This window comes from Rhipicephalus sanguineus, chromosome 1, assembly GCF_013339695.2.
Source record: "Rhipicephalus sanguineus isolate Rsan-2018 chromosome 1, BIME_Rsan_1.4, whole genome shotgun sequence".
Classification (NCBI taxonomy): Eukaryota; Metazoa; Arthropoda; class Arachnida; order Ixodida; family Ixodidae; genus Rhipicephalus; species Rhipicephalus sanguineus.
The window spans coordinates 195,500,023-195,522,874 of record NC_051176.1 but is presented as its reverse complement, the minus strand read 5'-3'; the positions used below and the strand labels follow the sequence as shown (position 1 = coordinate 195,522,874).

At 47.2% G+C, this 22,852-nt stretch overlaps 1 protein-coding gene across 1 annotated transcript in view; it reads left to right on the top strand.

The window, feature by feature from the left end:
* Positions 1-22,852, top strand: part of LOC119404958 (voltage-dependent calcium channel type A subunit alpha-1) — a 561,845-nt gene that overhangs the window by 190,047 nt on the left and 348,946 nt on the right. The window contains exon 3 of the mRNA XM_049418585.1: positions 1,140-1,375. Coding sequence (XP_049274542.1) covers positions 1,140-1,375 — 236 coding nt within the window. The remainder of the gene's footprint in view (positions 1-1,139; positions 1,376-22,852) is intronic.

Here is a 22,852-nt window from a genome sequence, read left to right as displayed (position 1 = left end):
TAGATAGATAGATAGATAGATAGATAGATAGATAGATAGATAGATAGATAGATAGATAGATAGATAGATAGATAGATAGATAGATAGATAGATAGATAGATAGATAGATAGATAGATAGATAGATAGATAGATAGATAGATAGATAGATAGATAGAAACGGTCAAAGTACCTTTGGTTTGCTAAGAAATGTTTCGCATTAAAAGGAAAGGCCTTGAGTATGCCTCCTGTGCAGTCTTTGGACTTTAGGATGCCACTAGTGCGTGCTTCTCCTCATAGAGACTACTAGTGCGGAAAAGCTAGGTTCAGACAGCGCGTGTCATAACTTAAGGCGAGCGAGTGGTTATTACTTGGAAAATAAAGGTGACGCCATTTACCGCAGCACATAAGGGAGCGTGGCTCGGTGCCACGGAGGAGATAGTGGGGGAACAAAATAATAGAAAAAAGAGGGGTATTCAACTAACGCAGGTAGAGGGCGTTCACACTTCTGCGACATCCATCGAACAAGCGCCGAGACCCATAAATTTACGTGCCTCCCAAGTGTCGAAGAGAAAGCCTCTTCTGTACACTCATCGTTCTAGATAACCGGTTATATTTTTCAAGCGGATCTGCTTGCTGGGCGCGGACTTTGGGTCTAGTTGACTGAATAACTAATAAAGGCGATTGATTGATTGATTGATTGATTGATTGATTGATTGATTGATTGATTGATTGATTGATTGATTGATTGACTGACTGACTGACTGACTGATTGACTGACTGAGAGTGAGAGTGAGTGAGTGAGTGAGTGAGTGAGTGAGTGAGTGAGTGAGTGAGTGAGTGAGTGAGTGAGTGAGTGAGTGAGTGAGTGAGTGAGTGAGTGAGTGAGTGAGTGAGTGAGTGAGTGAGTGAGTGAGTGAGTGAGTGAGTGAGTGAGGAGAAGTCATAAGGGCCTGCATAAGTGGGAGCTTAACTTCTTCAACGTTCCTTTATTTATCGCATAATTTCGCCTTGTACCTCGAGTGGAACGCGCTGGGCTTCGGGACTTTACTTGGCACTGCAAGTAGAGCATCACACTTGTGCCGTGTGTGTGATTATATGGGCGAAAGTGAAAAGTGAATCAGACTGACGGGTGTTTTTTTTTTTTTTTTAATCCGTGCAGCAGCGAACGATATGTGCCCCAACTGGCGGAGGGCCGAGCAGCTTGGCGGTGGCCGCGGCTGCGGCATCAGCGCCGTCGCCTCGCACGTCGCGGCGACGGCGGGCCCCGTCGCGCCTCTCCACCGAACTGCCGGCAGGAGTGACGCTGGGCCGACGAAGGGCAGTCACCACCACGGACCACAAAACCTGCGCACTGCTGCATACCCGGCTCAAGGGGATCCGCCTCGAGGACATCGCGTGAGTGGAAGGCCCGTTTTTACTTCGTTCTTTCCCCAGGCAAGGGCCGTTCTACGCTGCATATGAAAGTACGCTCCCTTCTGCCAACTGTGCGTTTAGCGCTTCTTTATATTGCGATGTGCTTCTGTATCGCCGGTAGGTCATTTGATGTTAAGCCACTATCGGAAATTCTAGCCGGTAGTCGTTAGCATAAAAGAATATTTTATTTCCATTTCATAAAGATGCATGATAGGTCACCGCTGCTCCGACTAGTGTTCAGTAAAACACACGCGCGCAAGATAAAATACGAATACGTGGTAGTTTATCTTTTTGCAGGGTCTGAATCACTACAGCTTAAGGCAGTACTGATTGAAGGCTTCCATATCCAAAGCTTTAAATTGCGGCTTATCTTTACACGCGAAAAATAAACGTTTGATGTGAGCATTTCTGGAAAACAAAGTACCACAAAAGTGTTCGAGTCTTTTGCGTGGTGTAGACGTCGCCCACCTCGACGAGCGTCCTTCCCTCCGCCGCTTTTATTAAAATTTCACGGAAACTGCCCAAGTGGGACAATGCGTATACAACGGAATAAGCAGGACTCGTGCGACCTCTGTTGTATATAAAATACACGGACAAAAGTCGTTTGTGAGCTGCGTTCTATGTCGGTGGGTGGAATCGGCCACCCGGGTGCCTACCTTCAGCGCCGAAGCCCACTAGGCTTTTTCTCCGTCCAGGAACTTCCGTATAGAACGCTTGTACGGCACTAATTGGCGCAGAGGAAGCTCGCCAGCTGCTAGACCGAGGATGATCTTAAGCTCGCAAGCCTTCTCTGCTCCCGATGGGGATTTCCAGACAAAGAATGATAGAAATATATCCGTAGCAACCAAGCGACCACGTAGACGGAGGGCAATTAGTCGAAAAGAACGACTGGAGCCTTCGTTGCTTGCAGAGGCGCTCCTGCTATTTCTGAGCACTGGTGCTTCCACGTCTTCCGCGGCTGACTCGGACTGTCAGCGGCAGGGATCATCTTCGAATGAGCCTCGCGTCGTCCAAGCGGTTGTTATGCTGATTGATGCGCGGCTGGATTATCGATCGCTAGTTCAATCGAATCGATGACGTGCCTCTAAGAAGGGCCCCAAGGTTCACTAATTTCATGGTGGCCCCGAAGACTTTCCTCAAGTTTCTTTGTATATTATAGCATTACTAAATGTTTACAGGGCCCTCTAAAACAGTCTGGATTTCAAAGGTGACCGAGCGTACGCTGTTCCTACAATTGTTCTTGTAAGTTTTCTCGCAGAATATTTACGGATATCGGAAATCGCTGCGGTGAAGCGAGTGCGGTGTCCGAGGTGGTTAGCTATGTCGGTCGCGTGAGCAACCACCTCAACAGTGATGGGAGTGCGCGCGCACCTTCATATATGTTGTGTCTGGAAGTTCGTCCTTAATATGGCACAGAAACTGGCGAAGGCTGGCCGTGGGCACATGTTCGTGGCGGACATACCGGCCTTGCATCTTAACGCCATGATGGCCTGACGTTAACCACCAGGTTGCGCCCCCCTTAGGAGGAATGCAGGGCAATACTCGGCAAATTTTCGCAAATCAAGTGATAATAATAAAATAAAATCCTTCAATTCGACTCGTTCGCGTGTGCTAGAAAATGATGGGGTCCTGTCAAGGTGCATATGCTGCAAAGCTTCTTGCTTGCAGAACTCGTAACGGCAAAGCAGCCATCAGTTCGCAAATAATCACTGAAGCGCTAATGGAAGAATCTGGCCGTTACTCTAAAAAGTTTATAATCGAGTTGACAGTATTTTGCGAATAAATAGGTCATGATAATTATGAAACCATTTTCACTTCTGCCACGTTAGTGAAGCTACTATTTATTTACTAATTATATACTGAATCACTAATTATTAAACTTAGAATCCGGTGAACAACACCCAACTAAAACACTTTTTTTCTTCAAGTTAACTTTTGCGTGCTCCTTACGTAAGAATTACTGCTGGTGTATATTGTCATCACCTACACTTCGGGCGCTCTGTAATACATGCTTCTTGGTTTGACCACACACTTTGTGTGTGTTGGCGAATTTTGTACGCAAATCTCGGCTTGTGTTCTCATTGATGACAAAAACAAAACAAAAAGCTAATCGAAGTTAGTGTTAGAAGAGGCGTACACACACTAAGGCAATTGACACACACTTGCTCTTTGTAGGAAAGAGCTATGTTCCTTGCGTCGTGATTGGAAGTTTGCGTCGATGCCCAAATAGATCAACAGGCAAATGAAATTGACCAACTCTGCGGCCGTGACCATTTTCCAAGAACCATCATCCTTGGAATAGGACTCCGCGCACAATATTTTTTGTTAACACAAATCCTCTTTATTACTTCCGTTGTGAAAAAGATGCCCAAACCGCCGATTTTCCGTGTGACGCATATCGCTTTGCTGTCCAACCTTACTCTCAGGTCACGGCCGAGTACCCTTCTTGGGCTGAACATCACTCTCTGCAGGCTACAGGTGACGTCACCAAATCGTCACCATATACCGCTGAGGCACTACGAATAGAAGATATAATAGTGCCAACATCCTCACGACATTTCAATAGGGATTAAAAATCGATGTGCAGAAAGCGAAACGTACTGATCAACACCTGACTACGATCCGGGCTCTTTCTTCAGTTTTTTTTATCGTCCGATATATATTAACAGCGAAGATGTTTAAGCTCTCCGTAATTTTTCTGTCGGAAACAGAAAGTATCATGATCATGAAACGGCGCACGCCCTCTACATTCTCTTCTTAATCTTCGTCCTCTTCTGCTTCGCTCCCAGAACACGTGCGCCGATTTCTTTCGGCGTGGCCTGTAATAAACCCCGATGGGTGAGAGAAGGAGTACAGAGAGAGAGAGAGAGAGAGAGAAAGAGAGAGAGAGGGAGAGAAATAAGTAAATAAAGAAAGAAACAGAGTTCTTGGCGAAAAATATTATTCACGAGACGGGATTCGAACCCGCGTACCCTCGATCCGAAGGCGGGCGTCCTAACCACTCGGCTATCCGGGCACGCTAGTAGAGTATGGCATAGCCTTGTATAATATGGTGTAGCAAGGGGGTGGGAAAGGGAAGAGAGCGTAAGGAAGAGAGATGCGATGGTGAAGAGGAGGAGAAGGAGGAGGGGAGATTTAAAGCAGAGCATATAAGAGATAGAGAGAAAGAAAGAAAGAAAGGAAATAGGAAGAAAGGTAGAAAGAGAAAGAAAGAGGAAGGAAAGAAGATCGCTTTTAAGGGCTCGTTTTTTCTTTGTTAGACACAATATTAATGAGAACTAACATACAATAATGCCAAGGAAAGTATAGGGGGTGTTATTTGTAATAATTGGGATATAAATGTGAAGAACGTAAAGTGGACGAAAAGATAACTTGCCGCCGGCAAGGACCGAACCTGCGACCTTCGAATAACGCGTCCGATGCTCTGCCACTGAGCTACGGCGGCGGTCATCCCCCCCCCCCCCCTCTTTCCGTCTACTTTATAGAGTATATACGTGCATTTAAACCTAGGAGTGTTAGTCCTAGGAGTTATCTTTTCGTCCACTTTACTCTCTCCACAGTTATATCCCAATTATTACAAATAATGCCCCCTATACTTTCCTTGGCATTATTGTCTGTTAGTTCTCATGAAGAGATGGAGAGAGATATATAGAAATAAATAAATAGAAATAAACAGAGAAAAAAAAGACATAGAAAAAACAGAAAGAAGAGAGAAGAAGGAAGAGATAGAGGAAGAAAGAAAGAGAAAATTTGCAAAGACTGAGCAAAACGGCAAAAGCCAGGACTACGTAAGTGCCCACCAGCTCCGTCGCCTCTTTAGCATTGCGCCTCCAATGCAAGATACGCTAATTTTTTCCATGATTTGACATCATACTCAGAGTCACTTCTGCTAGAAACAGCAGAAACGTAGCTTGCACACGCAGCACAATCGTCCAAAGAACAATATTTCCCAGATGTTCTCGCTACCGGGTCATCTGCCATCTGCGCGAACAAACCAAGCGACCCGCTATCTTTGAGTCGCTGTTAAAAATCGCCGCCGCTCGGCAAAAAAACTAACTATGCAGGAGACGAAATATTAGTGCTTACAGGATGTGCTAAATGGTGGCAGGTATGGTTAGCTTTATTCTATTGTGCTCCAAGGGGAATAACGCAAGGTGGGAACAGCAGGACGATAAACTTTGCGCTCTCTCCTCTGAACGGGAATTCTCGTTTGTGAGCTCTCCGTTTCTACGTTCTTAGCTTTATTCGTTTCGTTTCATATTTATTTATCCTTAGCGTTTACTTACTGACATATTTTTTTACGCGTACCGTAGTTAAACAGAATAACCCAAGTATACTATTTGCGTCATCCTCCCCACAGCAACTCATGTACATATAATAAAGCGGAAAACACACATACACGGACGGATAGGCGTTATGTTTGTGTCTAATGTATATCTAATAAGTGAACTGAGTTATTAAAAAGCAGTATAGCAAGGAAGCACTTAAAAACTAGCTCTTAGAACGTAAGAAATTATGGCCGTACCTTCGAAAAACTTTAGTTCCTTTTTCTGATCAGTATACGGATGACTTACTCTCCAGAGCACACACTTCCCGTTTCCATTTGTGCCGCCTGAGCGATAACGCGAATGTACGGCCGTCCAGGAGACTATAAATTACAGTGGTGTGCTCAAAACAGGCGCACAACCGCATGTATGGCAGCGTAATGCCAAAAACCCTGCTTTTTGGTTGCGGGCTTTGTTAGCGAGTTCCCGAAGGCGATTCTACAAAGCTGCTCATTTTAAGAAGAAGCAACCTTATCGTCAAACGGAAGAAGTCATGCGATATGAAATATCACAATTGCTACGTGGGCTGTGCACGCGTGGCAGTGTCTATAGGATTCCTATTCTGCCTAGAAAGGCAGGTGCTTCATGTGACCGGCTTAGGAGACATGCTACCAATGTCCGTAATATCGAAGTATTCGTTCTCTCTCTTCCTTTTTTTTTTTTTTCACTGGCACTGCCATCCGTGCGCTCGTGCACCTGTTATCGAGTTTCTCACCGTAATTTATAATCGCAAGGACGACAGTGTACTCGCATTATCGTTCAGAGGGCAAACGTGAAATGAGACAGGCGTGGTTGCACGAGTAAGTCATCCGTGTCAGCAAAAGATTCTTGGAAGGTGTCGTCGGCATGGGCGCATTTGGCGATCGCGACAATTTTCTATATTCAACTATGCATTTTTTTGTGTCTTTCTTTTACACTTTATTCTTTGCTTCATTACACGGTTCTATTGACAGCGCTTGGTTTTAAGCGCGTCAGCGCATTTATTGGTCATTTCCTTCTGTCCTTCCATCCTCTCTCTCTCGTCTTTCCGCTCCCCTTTCCCATTCCCCCAGTGTAGGGCAGCCAAGCGGACATGTGTCTGCTTAACCTCCTTGCCTTCTTCCTTTTGTTTCCTTCCTTCGTTCCTTTCGTACTGTAGTAATTTCAAGTAATCTATAGGGCCGAATTCACAAATATTTTATTTAGTGAGTGTTCTATCGCCATTGGCCAACCGGCTTCGCTAAAAGTAATTCCAGCATCAGGATTGGCTGAAATTTTGTATTACGAACATTTATATAGCGCAATAAATCTTTTAATAGAGGGCCCGTATAATTCACGGCTTTTTCGCAATAAATAAATGAGTTGGAAGTTAGCGTTCACCCGTGACTCCATCGGCACCTCTTCACATCGTCGTGTTTATCCTCGTAACTTAACGCCCGTGAGCGCAACTCTGTTCTGCCTAATCAAACAATAAATCGTGGCATGAATTCTGTAGATAATCTTTCGTCTTATCGGTGTCCTTAAATTACAGGCGTCTTAATTGAATAGCGCATGGTATTCAACGAGCTTGTTTATTTTCGTAAGTTTCTAACATTTGCGCGGCCCTATTTATGGGTCACTTGGTGTGTACCAGTGTAGCACTTCCTGAATGCACGAGGATAAGTGTTGTGTTGTTGTCTGCGCCAAACACCTCTCCTCGCTATTCTTCTCTCGACAAGCAGCGAACCTAGGCTTGCTCTTCGCGATGTCACTGCGTCGAAGTCAGACTGCGTGCATCCGCTTGAATTAGGTAGAAAAGATGTGCAACAAACGGATGACTGCATAGAAACGAGCTTTATCAGGTACGTTGCACGCTTGTCAGTGGGCATATACCAAAAACAGCGTTAGCTGAGAATGAACCCCCTAGCGGTCCGCAAGAATCTCCATATGCAATCTTTCTTTACGGAAAGCATTCAAGCCTGATGAAGTATATACGTGAACAAGACAAATAAAAAACTATGGAAGTATTGAAAAAGCTCCAACGTTGAAATATCGTGGCCACGAAAGCACTTTTCATACTTGTTCGTGCGAGAAAATACAGAGACATTGCTTGTCCAGCGAACGCACAAAAAATTTAGTAAACCTACTCAACTTCAATACTGTTTGTTTTCTTCGTTTCTTCTTCTTTGCACACGGAGAACGAATTGAAATACGACCGGGCTTCTCATTTTCCGAGTCGCGGTTCTTTGCGCAAGAATGCTCACTGTCTACGCTCAGTAGAGATTATGCCGGGCAAGGCAAGGAAGCGGGGAAAGCGTGCCTTTGTCCTTCCGCGCGAAACAGCTGCGTCTTGTTTTAGTTAATACGCCGGAGAACGGCTGAGGCACGCAAGCACTTGGCGCAGCGTCACGGAGAAATAAGGCTCCGTGCTCGAGCGGCCTAGTGGTGAACGAGTGTAACTAGGACATTTGCAAGTCAATTGTGTTCCTGTAATTATGCGCGCTGCGCAATCTGCATTCACTGCTTTCTTCAAGCTGCGCGCATGCGAGAGCTGGACGCAACAAACCCCCCTATGGTTTGCTTTACATTTCCCAAGTTGACAAAAACTGCGTAGTGGTAAACGTTGAAAGACTCGCAAAACGGTGCGCGACTCCGAAAAAATACTTGTAACGAGAGACAGCGCGTATCGTATCGCGTAGAGCGACAATGCCTGTAGGCATTTAGACATAGTGACGGGGCATTTCAACAACACTCACAGCATGTGTATATGAGCCCTAGGCGAAGTAGAAATGACGCAATATTGGACTGACCAGGCGTTGTGGGACACTGCCTCATCAATGATTTTAAAGGGGCCGACAACACTTTTCCAAGTTATCATCGAATGGCTTCACTGAATGACCTTTAGCACTTTTTCTTCTTTTTTTTCTTCGAACGCGCGGCAAACCGTGAGATCGTGAGCGCGCGTGCGGGCATGTGGCGGCCTCCCGCGGCGGGCGCAGTAACTATGCAGCCAACGATGCTCAAATCACCCAATAGCCGTGAATTTGGGTATATGGCATCATTTGTGGAGAGAAGAGGGATGGATTTCTGGTGTAATTTGAGAATTATTTGTAAATTCCAGGCCGCGTGCTGCGCTGTAATATTTGGCTCACGTGTTCTCAGGAGCCTCGACTACCGATCGGCAGCATTTTCTGACCATGCTGAAAGAGTGTTGCAGGCCCCCTTTAGAAGAGCTCCGGAGAAGGTGGAAGGAAGTTGTTGCTGGTTAAGGCAGACTTAACTTTGTAAGATATGCCAACAATTGCCGTGCCTAAGCGCACCTTTTCATGGTGTCTTTCGATAATTTTGTCACTGTTCAGAATACGACAAAGCTCGGGACGAGTAAACAAGACGAGCACATACACAGGCGGAGCAGCACAGAAACCTGTATCCTGTAAGCCGTACCGCGTATGTCGTCGCGATAGGCCGTTGGCACCAGGCCTACTAGCGCGACAACATACGGTCATCATCATAAATACCAGAATAGTGTAGGATTGGGCGTGTTGGTATACCATGACTAGAAATTCTTAGCGGCGCAACGACCAAGAGGAGGCAGAAGGGAGGACACAGAGCGCTAACTTCCAACTGTTTACTTTTTTTTAAAACACGTCACCTTTTATACAGTTGCACACTCACGCAACTATGCGCCATGCGCGACACACAGCGAATGCAGTTCAACACGTGATTAACCATAAGTATATCTTCTCTTTATCGGTGAGAGCAACAGAAGGCGTGCTGACACATCCATCTTTCAAGGAAAACATTTTTTCTGCTTCGATGATTTCTCTTATAGTCTGATCTCGGCACTCGGCGATGCACGAGAAATCATCGAAACAGGATGAATGAATATACTTTATTAAAGATCCGGCAGTTTCCTCCGGCCGAGGCGGGAGCAAGAGGGGATTAACCACTGTCCCGTCCCACCCTCCGTCGACGATGATGGCGTCAGGTGACGGCTCGAGGCCCTTGGACCCGGGCGGCACCTTCGGCTTGCCGGACGACTCAAAGTTGGTCGGTCAGTTGTCGCTGGTGAATGCTGCAGCGACGCCGACGCAGCCGATCCGCAGCAGTGACCACAGCCGCGGCGGCGGCCGGCCCCTGCCCTCGCGCAGTGAAAACAGCAACGGTTGCTCCTGGAGTTCGTCCCTGCCTAACATACGTCGCGAAGTGAGCGGCGGCAGCGACAGTAACTCTCCCGGCACATTCCCGAAGCATGTGCCGCAGTGTGGCTCTTTCCCCGCACGCTTTACACGCGTCCGTCAGGTATATGCTCAGATAACAGAGGCGCAGGATCGCCGGGCTGGGGTAAGTGTCTATTTGTAGTAACCTCCAAGTTACGGCCTGTCTTTTGTTTAATTTGTCGTGTTGTGGTGGGTATTTGCGTCTGTTTAGTCTGTAATGTTGTGTGATGTAGCTGAATGTGGTCAGGTGATCGCCCCACGACCATTCCGGTTGGTGTTTACAAGAACAAGTTTGTGTACAAGAACACGAAAAATGTTTTTCTTGAAAGATGAATGTGTCGGCACGTCTTGTGTTGCTCTCACCAATAAAGAGATGATATACTGGTGGTCATTCACACGTTAAACTGCGTTTGCTGTGTTTCGCGAATTGCTGTTGTGCGAGTGTGCAACTGCATAAACGTTGAAGGGTTTAGAAGAAATAAACAGTTGGAAGTTAGCGCGCTGTGTCCTCTCTTCTGTTCCTTCTTGGTTGTTGCGCTGCTAAGAATTTGTAATAATAAAATAAGGTCATCCTTCTTTCCTACCTCTGCGGTGGTTACATGGTTGAGCGTCCATTTGCAATGTGGTAGATACCGGGTTCGATTTGCAGAGGCGACCGGAAACCCACCGGTTTATCCTGAGGTGTAGAGGAGTACAACGACCTGATGCTCGGTTGTTCTTGGGTACCCATCTCGAAAGGTGGCCCCATAACGTTCTGTAAAGGCCCCTGGGCGCACATTAACCCACCACAGTCTTAAAGAAATAGTCGAGCATCTGCAGCTGCTGTGGGAGGCAGAGAATTGCTGCCGCCGGGTACCTACCGGTAAAATAGGCACCACAAGCACTCTTACGGCATGGTCTTCGGCAGAACGAAGTACATAGTCACTTGGGAGGTCACCCACCCCGTAGGAAATTGGCGGCATGGGACCGCCAGACATAAAAATAAAGTCACCCTCTTTCTCTTTATAGACAGACAGACAGACAGACAGACAGACAGACAGACAGACAGACAGACAGACAGACAGACAGACAGACGGACGGACGGACGGGCAGATAGATAGATAGATAGATAGATAGATAGATAGATAGATAGATAGATAGATAGATAGATAGATAGATAGATAGATAGATAGATAGATAGATAGATAGATAGATAGATAGATAGATAGATAGATAGATAGATAGATAGATAGATAGATAGATAGATAGATAGATAGATAGATAGATAGATAGATAGATAGATAGATAGATAGATTTTATACTTCACAAATAGCGCCACATTTCTTTTCCTAGCAATAACCACTCGCTCGCCTAAAATTATGACATGCGCTCTTTGAACCAAGCTTTTCTGCAATAGTAGTCTCTATGAGGAGAAGCACGCACTAGTGGCGTCCTAGAGTCGAAATACTGCACAGGGGGCATACCCATGGGCTTTCTTTTTAATGCGAAGTATTCTATCTATCTATCTATCTATCTATCTATCTATCTATCTATCTATCTATCTATCTATCTATCTATCTATCTATCTATCTATCTATCTATCTATCTATCTATCTATCTATCTATCTATCTATCTATCTATCTATCTATCTATCTATCTATCTATCTATCTATCTATCTATCTATCTATCTATCTATCTATCTATCTATCTATCTATCTATCTATCTATCTATCTATCTATCTATCTATCTATCTATCTATCTATCTATCTATCTCTACAGAGCCACGCCAGGTCTTGATACTGCTTTGTAAAAATACGTTATAGAGATGTCCTGTCGGGGAAACGTCAATTGCGGTTGCAGTGTTGGCTATATGTTTAAATAAAAATGCCATACACATTAGATATGTACTCCTGTAACTCGGCAAGCTGTATTCAAGCGTTGCTCGACCTCGGAGGAATACGCTTACGAACACTACTCATGATATACACACCATCGCACCGTAGCATGCATTTCGTTTCGATAAAATTAACGTCTGTGCTTTAACGTGAGTGGTGACTTTACGTCGGGCATCTTCGCGGAGTGCGCAACCCTACGTCATCCTTCTCTCATTAAGTCTCGCTCCGCCTGATTAGATTAATGCTTACTGAGTCATTAAGCACATGGCAACTGTCTGTTTGTTTGATTAGGAATTATTAAGCAAGATCTGTTGTGCCATCGGGCACCGCAAGCTTAATTAAACTTTGTGATCAAGAACTGCCGAGAGCAGTCACTGCCAAGGCCTCGCGATGGCGGCTAGGTATACTGACAAAAGAGCTCCCTCCTCATATGGAGAAAGAAAGATAAACGCACGACAGAGACTATCCATGAGCTTTCATGGGTTGTCTCTGTCAAAATGATAGCGATCAAAAGTTTCAAACCCTCTCAAAAGAAAAGAAATGCTATGTATGTTAAGCTAAGTAATGAACTCATTTTCAATATACGGTACTTAATTTCAGCGTTAGATATTGGCAAATCTTGGCATTTCAGATTTAATGAACGAATGCGAAACTGATCTTCCACAACCACAGCTCCTAATCTTTTCTCATCTCTTATCCGTTATCCTATTTGTGCCGGCCTGTCACAAAGTGGTTTTGCATAAGAAAAGATTGCGATTCTTGCCCCCTTAAGGCGAATTTAAATCACCTCAGCGACCCTTGTAGGATTTCTGCTCTCTAAATCCGACTAGCCGAATCCCTGTCGAGACTAATCCTGACCTCTCACGAGCACTGCCTCTAAGTTTGTTCGTGTGGTGTCCATCTCGAACCATGTAAAAAAGAAAAAGAAAGCTAGCAATAACTCAGTCGAAATTTCGAATTAGCTATCCAGAGGTCGCTTGTCTCCCCCTGCCCATGCATTATTCATTCCTTTCGCCCTTTGTCGTAGGCTCAGGCGTGGCCGCCATCGCTAGTATACATTGACTACTTAGAGTGACGCGGGATCCGAAGAATTACAAATGGAATGGAAAGTTGCGAAATACGGGCTGGGATTGAACATACAATTGTTTATATAGTCGCGCTTGTACGTGTGTGCGTGGGTAGGATTCTTTCCGTTACTTCTGTACATTTCCTTTACCTTATGACTCTTTTCAGTTCTGCTTTCTCTGCTGTTATACATGATTTCCTGTGGAGACACTGACGTAGAGAGTGCCTAGGATACGCTTTGAAACCCTGATATTGCTTTCTTTTCTAACAGCCGACCTGTTTAAGCCGAGCGTTAGTCCGTGCAGAGCGAACAGAAAACTATCATCATCATCATGAACCGGCACGCGCTCTCTTCGCCCTCTTCATCATCGTCTGCTTCGCTATGGGATACATATTAGTGCTTCGATTTGTCCGGTGCACGTGTTATATATATATATATATATATATATATATATATATATATATATATATATATATATATATATATATATATATATATATATATATATATATATATATATATATATATATATATATATTGTCACGTGGTCGTGACGTCGACGAAGACAGCAGTCGGCGTTTGCAGAATGAAACTGTTTATTTGGCCGAACTTGTGGCCGGGAAAATGAGAACTAGAACTACAGCAATACACGCTGTACAATGATAGCGGCGAACAGGGCGTCGTCCGTCGATCAACTGACTAGCGATCAAGCGCGTCGTCTTTTATACAGGCGCTATCGAACTTTCCGGCAATATCGCTGGTGGCGGCGTTATCTCTAGACAAAACTGGAACATTCGCGTGCGGGGCGCAATCTTAACATACCGATCTACTACAATCGCGACGCTTCTAGAACACTACTTCGCGGACAGCGTCGAGCGTTGATAACCGTCCCTGCCAGTCAAATCCGAATACATCAAAACAAGACAAGAAGTGGGCGTGGCATTGCCCCCCTCTGAAAAAGCATCGTCCCGATGCTTGTGAAAGAACATAGAAGAGGAAAAAACAAGTGCATACACAACTAAATTACAATAACAAAGGAAAAAAATAGAGTCCCCAGGCTCGCTAACGCGCAAAAAACGGCTTAAGGCGCACGACATGGACGATTTCAGGTCGCGCACGGCGCCGCTGAGAGTTCGTAATGCCGTCAGGGACAACCTCATAGTCGAGTGCGCCGAGGCGTCGAAGTACCCTGTACGGTCCGAAGTATCGTCTGAGAAGCTTCTCACTAAGTCCTCGTCGGCGTATTGGCGTCCATACCCATACACGGTCACCGGGCTGGTATTCCATGTGGCGTCGTCGAAGGTTGTAGCGGCGACTGTCAGTCGTCTGCTGGTTTTTGATCCGTAGGCGGGCGAGCTGTCGTGCTTCTTCGGCGCGCTGTAGGTAGGTGGTCACGTCGATGTTTTTCTCGTCGGTCACGTTTGGTAACATGGCGTCGAGCGTCGTTGCCGGGCTCCGTCCGTAGACCAACTTGTATGGCGTCATCTGCGTCGTTTCCTGTACGGCCGTGTTGTACGCGAAGGTCACGTACGGAAGGATGGCGTCCCACGTCTTGTGTTCGACGTCGACGTACATGGCCAGCATGTCGGCGATAGTCTTGTTTAGACGCTCGGTGAGGCCGTTGGTCTGTGGGTGGTACGCGGTGGTGCGGCGGTGGCTTGTGTGGCTGTATTCCAAGATCACCTGAGTTAGGTCAGCCGTGAACGCCGTACTTCTGTCGGTGATGAGAACCTCTAGGGCGCCGTGTCGCAAGACGATGTTCTCCACGAAGAACTTGGCTACCTCGGCGGCGCTGCCTTTGGGCAAGGCCTTTGTCTCGGCGTAGCGGGTGAGGTAGTCAGTCGCTACGACGATCCACTTGTTGCCGGAGTCGACGTCGGGAACGGCCCCAGTAGGTCCATCCCGATTTGCTGGAACGGCCGGTGAGGTGGTTCGATTGGCTGCAAAAGTCCCGCTGGCCTAGTCGGCGGTGTCTTCCGTCGCTGGCAATCTCGGCAAGTCTTGACGTAGTGGGCGACGTCGGCAGCAAGGCGTGGCCAGTAGTATTTTTCCTGTATTCTGGCGAGCGTGCGGGAAACACCGAGGTGTCCAGCCGTCGGGTCGTCGTGTAGGGCCTGGAGGACTTCTGGTCGCAATGATGAGGGCACGACGAGAAGGTAGTCGGTTCGAAGTGGCGAGAAGTTCTTCTTCAGGAGAACGCCGTTCCGTAAGAAAAACGACGGCAGTCCTCGCTTGAATACCTTCGGGACAACGGCGGTCTTGCACTCGAGGTACTCAATAAGGCCCCCCAGTTCCGCGTCGGCCCGTTGCCTTTCGGCGAAGTCGTCGGCACTTATAGTTCCGAGGAAGCAGTCGTCGTCGTCGTCTTGCGGCGGCGCGTCGACGGGGGCACGAGACAGGCAGTCGGCGTCAGAGTGTTTTTGTCCGGACTTGTACACGACGGTAATATCGAATTCTTGAAGCCTGAGACTCCATCGTGCGAGACGACCTGAAGGGTCCTTCAAGTTAGCTAGCCAGCATAAGGCGTGATGGTCACTGACAACTTTGAAGGGCCTGCCATGGAGGTAGGGGCGAAACTTTGAGGTAGCCCAGAGAATGGCAAGGCATTCCTTTTCTGTTGTGGAATAGTTTGCTTCTGCCTTGGATAGTGACCGGCTAGCATAACTGATAACCCTTTCAAGCCCGTTAGTCTTTTGCACAAGGACGGCACCGAGTCCTACGCTGCTTACGTCGGTGTGTATTTCTGTATCGGCGCAATCGTCGAAATGCGCAAGTATGGGTGGTGTCTGCAGGCGTCGTTTAAGTTCTTGAAAAGCTTGCACTTGCGCCGTTTCCCACCTGAATTCCACGTTATTCTTCGTGAGAAGCGTCAGTGGTTCGGCGATCCGTGAAAAGTTTTTGACGAAGCGTCGGTAATAGGCACATAAACCGAAAAATCGGCGCACGGCCTTCTTTTCGGTGGGTGGCGCAAATTCGGTGATGGCAGCTGTTTTCCGCGGGTCTGGGCGCACTCCAGACTTGCTGATCACATGACCCAGAAACAAGAGCTCGTCATACGCGAATCTCCACTTTTCTGGTTTCAGGGTCAGTCCAGAGGTCTTGATTGCTTGAAGTACTGCCTCAAGCCGCCGGAGATGCTCGTCGAAGGTCGAGGAAAACACGACGACGTCGTCCAAATACACAAGGCACGTCTGCCACTTCAATCCGGCCAGTACGGTGTCCATGACGCGCTGGAACGTCGCAGGTGCCGAGCAAAGACCGAAAGGCATGACCTTGAACTCAAAGAGGCCGTCGGGCGTTATAAAAGCGGTCTTTTCTCGGTCTCTTTCGTCTACTTCGATCTGCCAATAGCCGGTCTTGAGGTCCATCGACGAAAAGTACGTCGCGTTGTGAAGTCGATCCAGGGTGTCGTCTATCCGTGGGAGGGGGTACACGTCCTTCTTCGTGATTTTATTCAGGCGCCGATAATCAACGCAGAAGCGCAGTGTCCCGTCCTTCTTCTTCACTAACACCACGGGTGACGCCCACGGACTCTTTGAAGGCTGGATGATGTTGTCGCGAAGCATTTCGTCCACTTGTTTCTTTATGGCCTCACGTTCTCGCGTCGAAACTCTGTAGGGGCTCTGTCGGAGTGGTCGAGAATTTTCTTCTGTTATAATGCGGTGCTTCGCGAGGGGCGTTTGTCGGACCCGCGATGACGACGAGAAACAGTCCTTGTATTGCAAGAGCAGGGTTTTGAGCTGGTCTTGCTTGGCCTTCGAAAGGATCGGGTTGACGTCAAAATCCGGTTCGGGACCTCTATTCGTCGAAGCAGGTTCGGCAGCATCGAAGAGGGCGAAAGCATCGCTGGCGGCTACACATTCGTCGATGTAGGCAACCGTCGTACCAAAGTTGAGGTGCCTATATTCGTGGCTGAAGTTTGTCAGCACTCCTTTTGCTTTACCGTCACGCAGCTCCGCTATACCTCGTGCGACGCATATTTGACGGTTCAGGAGTAGGTGCTGATCACCCTCGATGACGCCTTCAAGGTTCGCAGGTTTTTCGGTGCCGATGGAAATAATGACGCTGGAGCGCGGCGGAATGGTCACCTGCTCTTCTATCAGATTCAGTGCATGGTTGCCTGGCATCGCGTGGGGCGGGAGAGCTTTGTCCGAGTTCAGTGTTATCGACTCAGACCTCAGGTCGATGACGGCGCCGTGGTCACTTAGGAAGTCCATTCCAAGTATCACATCCCTGGAGCAGTTTTGTAGGATTACAAAGCTCGCAGGATAAGTCCGGTTATTGATGGTGACTCTCGCCGTGCAGACACCAATCGGCGTTATCAGGTGGCCTCCAGCTGTCCGGATTTCGGGTCCACTCCAAGTGGTCTTTACTTTCTTCAGCTTGGTGGCGAACGGTCCACTAAAGACAGAATAGTCGGCTCCGGTGTCGACGAGGGCTGTGACGCTGTGGCCGTCGATAAGAACGTCGAGGTCGCTAGTTCGTCGTCTCGCGTTGCAGTTAGGTCGTGGTGTGGGGTCACGGCTGCGTCGGTGTGTTCCGCTGCTTCCATTTTGCGTCGTCGGGTCTTCTTCAGTCTGCGAGATTTCGTCGTCAGGGGTCTGTCTTGTTCTCGTCGTGTTCTGAAGGTTTCGTCGCGGCGTCGTCGTCGGCGGCGGAGGATCTTCGGTAGTTCGTCGTACAGCAACCGCACCTCCATCGGTTGCTGCCCTTAGTTTTCCGGATACGGGCTAGGCGAACGGCCCCGGTTTGGGCCAGTGTACGGCCGGCGGTGCGGTGACATGTAGCGGCCGGGCGACGGCGAGCGGGAAGGTCGTCGTTCTTGCCACTGTGTTCCGGTGAGGTAGTCGTCGATGTCGCGCGGCCGTTCGCCTGGCTGCGGGCGCGGCGCGTTGATAGCGAATCCCCGTAGTCCCATCTGTCGGTACTGGCAGCGGCGGTACGTGTGGCCGGCCTCTCCGCAGTGGTAGCAGAGCGGACGGTTGTCGGGGGCACGCCAGACATCGGTCTTCCTCGGGGTGCTGCGCTGGCCGACAGGTGGTCGGTAGGGCGTCGGTGGAGGCGGCGGCGTCTGGCGACGGTACTGCGGCGGTGTGGCGTCTTGGCGGGGGCGTGGAGGAGGAGCATGACGGCGGGCTGCAGCAGCATAGCTAATAGCTTGCGGCTGCGGCTCTGCTAGCTGAGGCGCGCCGAGTGAATGCTGGATCTCCTGGCGCACGACGTCGGCGATGGACTCTACTTGAGGTTGCGACGGAGGTAGAATTTTTCGCAACTCCTCTTGCACGATTGCTCGAATCGTCTCACGCAGGTCGGCGGGTCCTAGGGCTTGAACGTCGGCGTAGCTTGTAGCCGAGAAGCTGCGGTTGTATTGCCGCGTTCGCATCTCAAGCGTTTTCTCGATCGTGGAAGCCTCCGATGCGAATTCAGCGACCTTATCAATCCAGCGAAGAGTTCCTGTTTGACACCCCGCATGAGGAACCTCACTTTCTTCTATTCGGGCATACTTGGGTCGGCGTGTCGAAACAGGCGATTCATCTCTTCCGTATAGATGGCAATATTTTCGTTGGGCAGCTGCACACGGGTCTCCAGCATAGCCGCGGCCCGTTCCTTGCGGACCACTCTCGTGAACGTGCTTAGGAACGTCGTCCGAAAGAGATCCCATGTTTGTAGGGCGGATTCTCGGTTCTCGAACCACGTCCTCGCGGCGTCTTCTAGGTAGAAGTATACGTGGCGCAGCTTGTCCTCGCAGTTCCAGTTATTAAATGTTGAGACCCTTTCGAAGGTCTCGAGCCAAGTCTCGGGGTCTTCACATGGCGAACCACGGAACGTCGGCGGCTCCCTGGGTGGCTGCATCACGATCGCCGTAGGGGGCACTGCGTCAGTCATCGTCTCGGCGGTGGATGTGACGATCTTCGGCTGCCTGGCGTTTTCGGGAAGGAGCCCGTACTCTGGTTGCAGTCCCTTTTGCCGGCGGCTGGTTCGAGGATCCGGGTTGTCCTTAGAGTCGTCTTCTTCGCGGCTTGGGCTTGGGTCAGCGCTCCGCGGTGGCGTCCGGATCATGAAGAAGCACCTCCACCAGATGTCACGTGGTCGTGACGTCGACGAAGACAGCAGTCGGCGTTTGCAGAATGAAACTGTTTATTTGGCCGAACTTGTGGCCGGGAAAATGAGAACTAGAACTACAGCAATACACGCTGTACAATGATAGCGGCGAACAGGGCGTCGTCCGTCGATCAACTGACTAGCGATCAAGCACGTCGTCTTTTATACAGGCGCTATCGAACTTTCCGGCAATATCGCTGGTGGCGGCGTTATCTCTAGACAAAACTGGAACATTCGCGTGCGGGGCGCAATCTTAACATACCGATCTACTACAATCGCGACGCTTCTAGAACACTACTTCGCGGACAGCGTCGAGCGTTGATAACCGTCCCTGCCGGTCAAATCCGAATACATCAAAACAAGACAAGAAGTGGGCGTGGCAATATATATATATATATATATATATATATATATATATATATATATATATATATATATATATATATATATATATATATATATATATATATTACACACTGGCTGTCCCAGCTAACTTGGGCCAAGATTTTTTTTTTAAATACCATGCGATCTAGGAAAGTTATATCTGTTTTTTATTAGTGGTAGTCGTGTGTACATACAACCTGTGTTTTTTCATGACTAAGCGCTAAGTAATTAATTACCTTAATTCGCAAATTTGTTTTCATTCTCGAATCGGTAAAATATTAACTCTACGTTGTACCTCGACTCAACTAACCCCAGAATCAAACTTTTTTCTTGCTGAAATCTGCCTGGTTGTTTTTTCCGAGAAAAAAAAAGCGCGCGAAACACGCCAAATATGAAATAGACGCGGCGCGCCGCTACTCAAGCGCTTCCAAGCGTTCTTTGATTGATACACGGCTGCGTTCGTTCATCACCGCATTGTACAGGGCTTCACGCTCGATGATGGACGCGTCAGCAGCGTATTTTGATGCTCGTCCATCAAATAGCTTGCATCCCTGTACAATGAACGAGTATCCGAACGAGTAGCCGTGTATCAATCAAAGAACGCTTGGAAGTGCTTGAGTAGCGGCGCGCGAGCGCGCGTCTATTTCATATTTGGCGTGTTTCGCGCGCTTTTGTTTTTTTTCTCGAAAAGAACAGCGTATGAAATTACTGCATTTTCGGTGCGAATTTCGGTGCGCAAATTGGTTTGACGACACCGATTCACGATAATCTAAGTAACACGCCTTCACGGTAACACACGCTCATTTTTTTTTTCATTTGTATTTTCCGTGGTTTGTGGATTGGGGTTATATGCAGGGGCACGATATACACGAGGAAATACGGTATCGATGTGTATATAGCACCTAAAAATCTTCGTGCGCAGCTGTACGTACTCGTCGGGCGCCGGAAGCGTCTAGTTTGCCTTGGCCCTAATTTCAGCCTTCTTGTCACACTCAGCGTGCTGCTTGGGCTGCCGTGCGCAATTGAGACGTAAGGCTTCTTTTCCCCACCTTCGAGTGTATGGACTATCGCCAGCTTTGAAGAGAATAACAGGCTCTTCTGTGTTGCCTTATCCATTGCGTTCGCAAAACTAGAGGAGAAGCGAACGGCGACCCCGCACGACGTGGCGCGGAGCAACGACGAGGGATTATGGCGAAAAACACAAAATGGTCAGCGGTAGTTTCTACTCGTTCTCCGCGGCGCCCTCCTAATTACACCGCTCTCCCTCCCAAATGCATGCGGTAATAGCTCCTTCCGTGATGAAGAGCCATACATTTGTAAGGGAAAGTCAACCTCTTGGGATGTTTCGCGCTGCTCGATGTTCGATATATCAAGTGTTCTGGCTACTTTTATTCGATGTAGCCGTACATTTTCCTATGCATTCACGTTAAAGCATTGCCGTATTCGGAAATGGTTCGACGTTAAGTATAAATCGAGTTAACCCAGTTCGATCTAGTCGGTTTTGAACATATATATATATATATATATATATATATATATATATATACAGGGTGTTTCAAGAAATGTATCCAACCTTCTCAAAAAATCAGGAAAATGTATTATTTGCTCGGGGCTTTCAGGATTGCTTTTTGTGTAGCGGCAGGAATCTTAAGGTAGATAAGGACATAATTTAGGACAGTAATTAAGAAAGTAATAATAATTACTTTTTTAATTAGTGGAGTTAGGTGATTGTGTCAAATGGGAGAATTGAAGTTCTTCATGCGAGGAACCCATCCGAGCTTTGAGGTTTTGAAAAAGCGTCCTCTAGTAACTGTTGTGGCGTAATGAAAGTCAGTGAAATGCAACGGCTTTCAACAGCGAAAGCCATCGAATTTGGTTGAATTTCATTACTTCGTAATTATTACTAGAGGCCGCTTTTTGGAAATATCAATGTTGGGGTGGGTTTCTGGCACGAAGAACTTCAATTCCCCAATTAGACACAGTCACCTAATTCCAGTAATTAAAAAGTTAATTAGTTTAACTTTCTTAATGACTGTCTCAAGTCATGTCTCTAACCATCTTAGGATGCCTAGCGCTACAGAAAAAGTCATTCACTCATTTTGGACGTCTCAGAAGAATATGGCAGTTGCGTTCTTCTATGTTTCTGTTTAGGTTTCGCCATTGAATTTGGTTGAATTTCATTACTTCATAATTATTACTAGATGCCACTTTTTCGAAATCACAAAGTTGGGTTGGGTTTCTGGCATGAAGAACTTCAATTCTCCTATTTGACAAAACCACGTGACTCCACTAATTAAAAAGTTAATTAATTGAACTTTTTTAATTACAGTCCCAAATTATTTCTTTAACCATCTTAAAATTCTTTCCACTACAGAAAAACCAATTCTGAAGGCAGCAATCAAGTATCGCAGTTTCCGGACTGTTTGAGAAGGTTGGACACATTTCTTGAAACACCCTGTACGTATATATATATATATATATATATATATATATATATATATATATATATATATATATATATATATATATATATATTAATGAGAACTAACAGACAGCAATGCCAAGGAAAGTATAGGGGGTGTTATTTGTAGTAATTAGAATATAAATGTGAAGAAAGTAAAGTGGACGCAAAGATAACCTGCCGCCGGCAGGGACCGAACCTGCGACCTTCGAATAACGCGTCCGATGCTCTACCACTGAGCTACGGCGGCGGTCATCTCCCCGTCCACTTTATAGGGTATATATGTGGATTGAAACTTAGGAGTGTCAGTCAGCGCCAGTCGCAGCCATGGCGGCGAGTGTGGAACACTCTTTTTTCTGCCTTTTTGGCGTCACGTAGCACGTGATCTATTTACGAGCAGGCAGCTGACCAATAATCCCTCCCATACTACCTGAAGGCATCATGTCTGCCAGAACGAGACCCTCGCTATGAATGAAGGAAAGAAGTTTACTCTTAAGGGCTCGTTTTTCTTTGTTAGACACAATATTAATGAGAACTAACAGACAGCAATGCCAAGGAAAGTATAGGGGGTGTTATTTGTAGTAATTAGAATATAAATGTGAAGAAAGTAAAGTGGACGCAAAGATAACCTGCCACATATAAATGTGATAATCTTCACATTTATATTCTAATTACTACAAATAACACCCCCTATACTTTCCTTGGCATTGCTGTCTGTTAGTTCTCATTAATATTGTGTCTAACAAAGAAAAACGAGCCCTTAAGAGTAAACTTCTTTCCTTCATTCATAGCGAGGGTCTCGTTCTGGCAGACATGATGCCTTCAGGTAGTATGCGAGGGATTATTGGTCAGCTGCCTGCTCGTAAATAGATCACGTGCTACGTGACGCCAAAAAGGCAGAAAAAAGAGTGTTCCACACTCGCCGCCATGGCTGCGACTGGCGCTGACTGACACTCCTAAGTTTCAATCCACATATATACCCTATAAAGTGGACGGGGAGATGACCGCCGCCGTAGCTCAGTGGTAGAGCATCGGACGCGTTATTCGAAGGTCGCAGGTTCGGTCC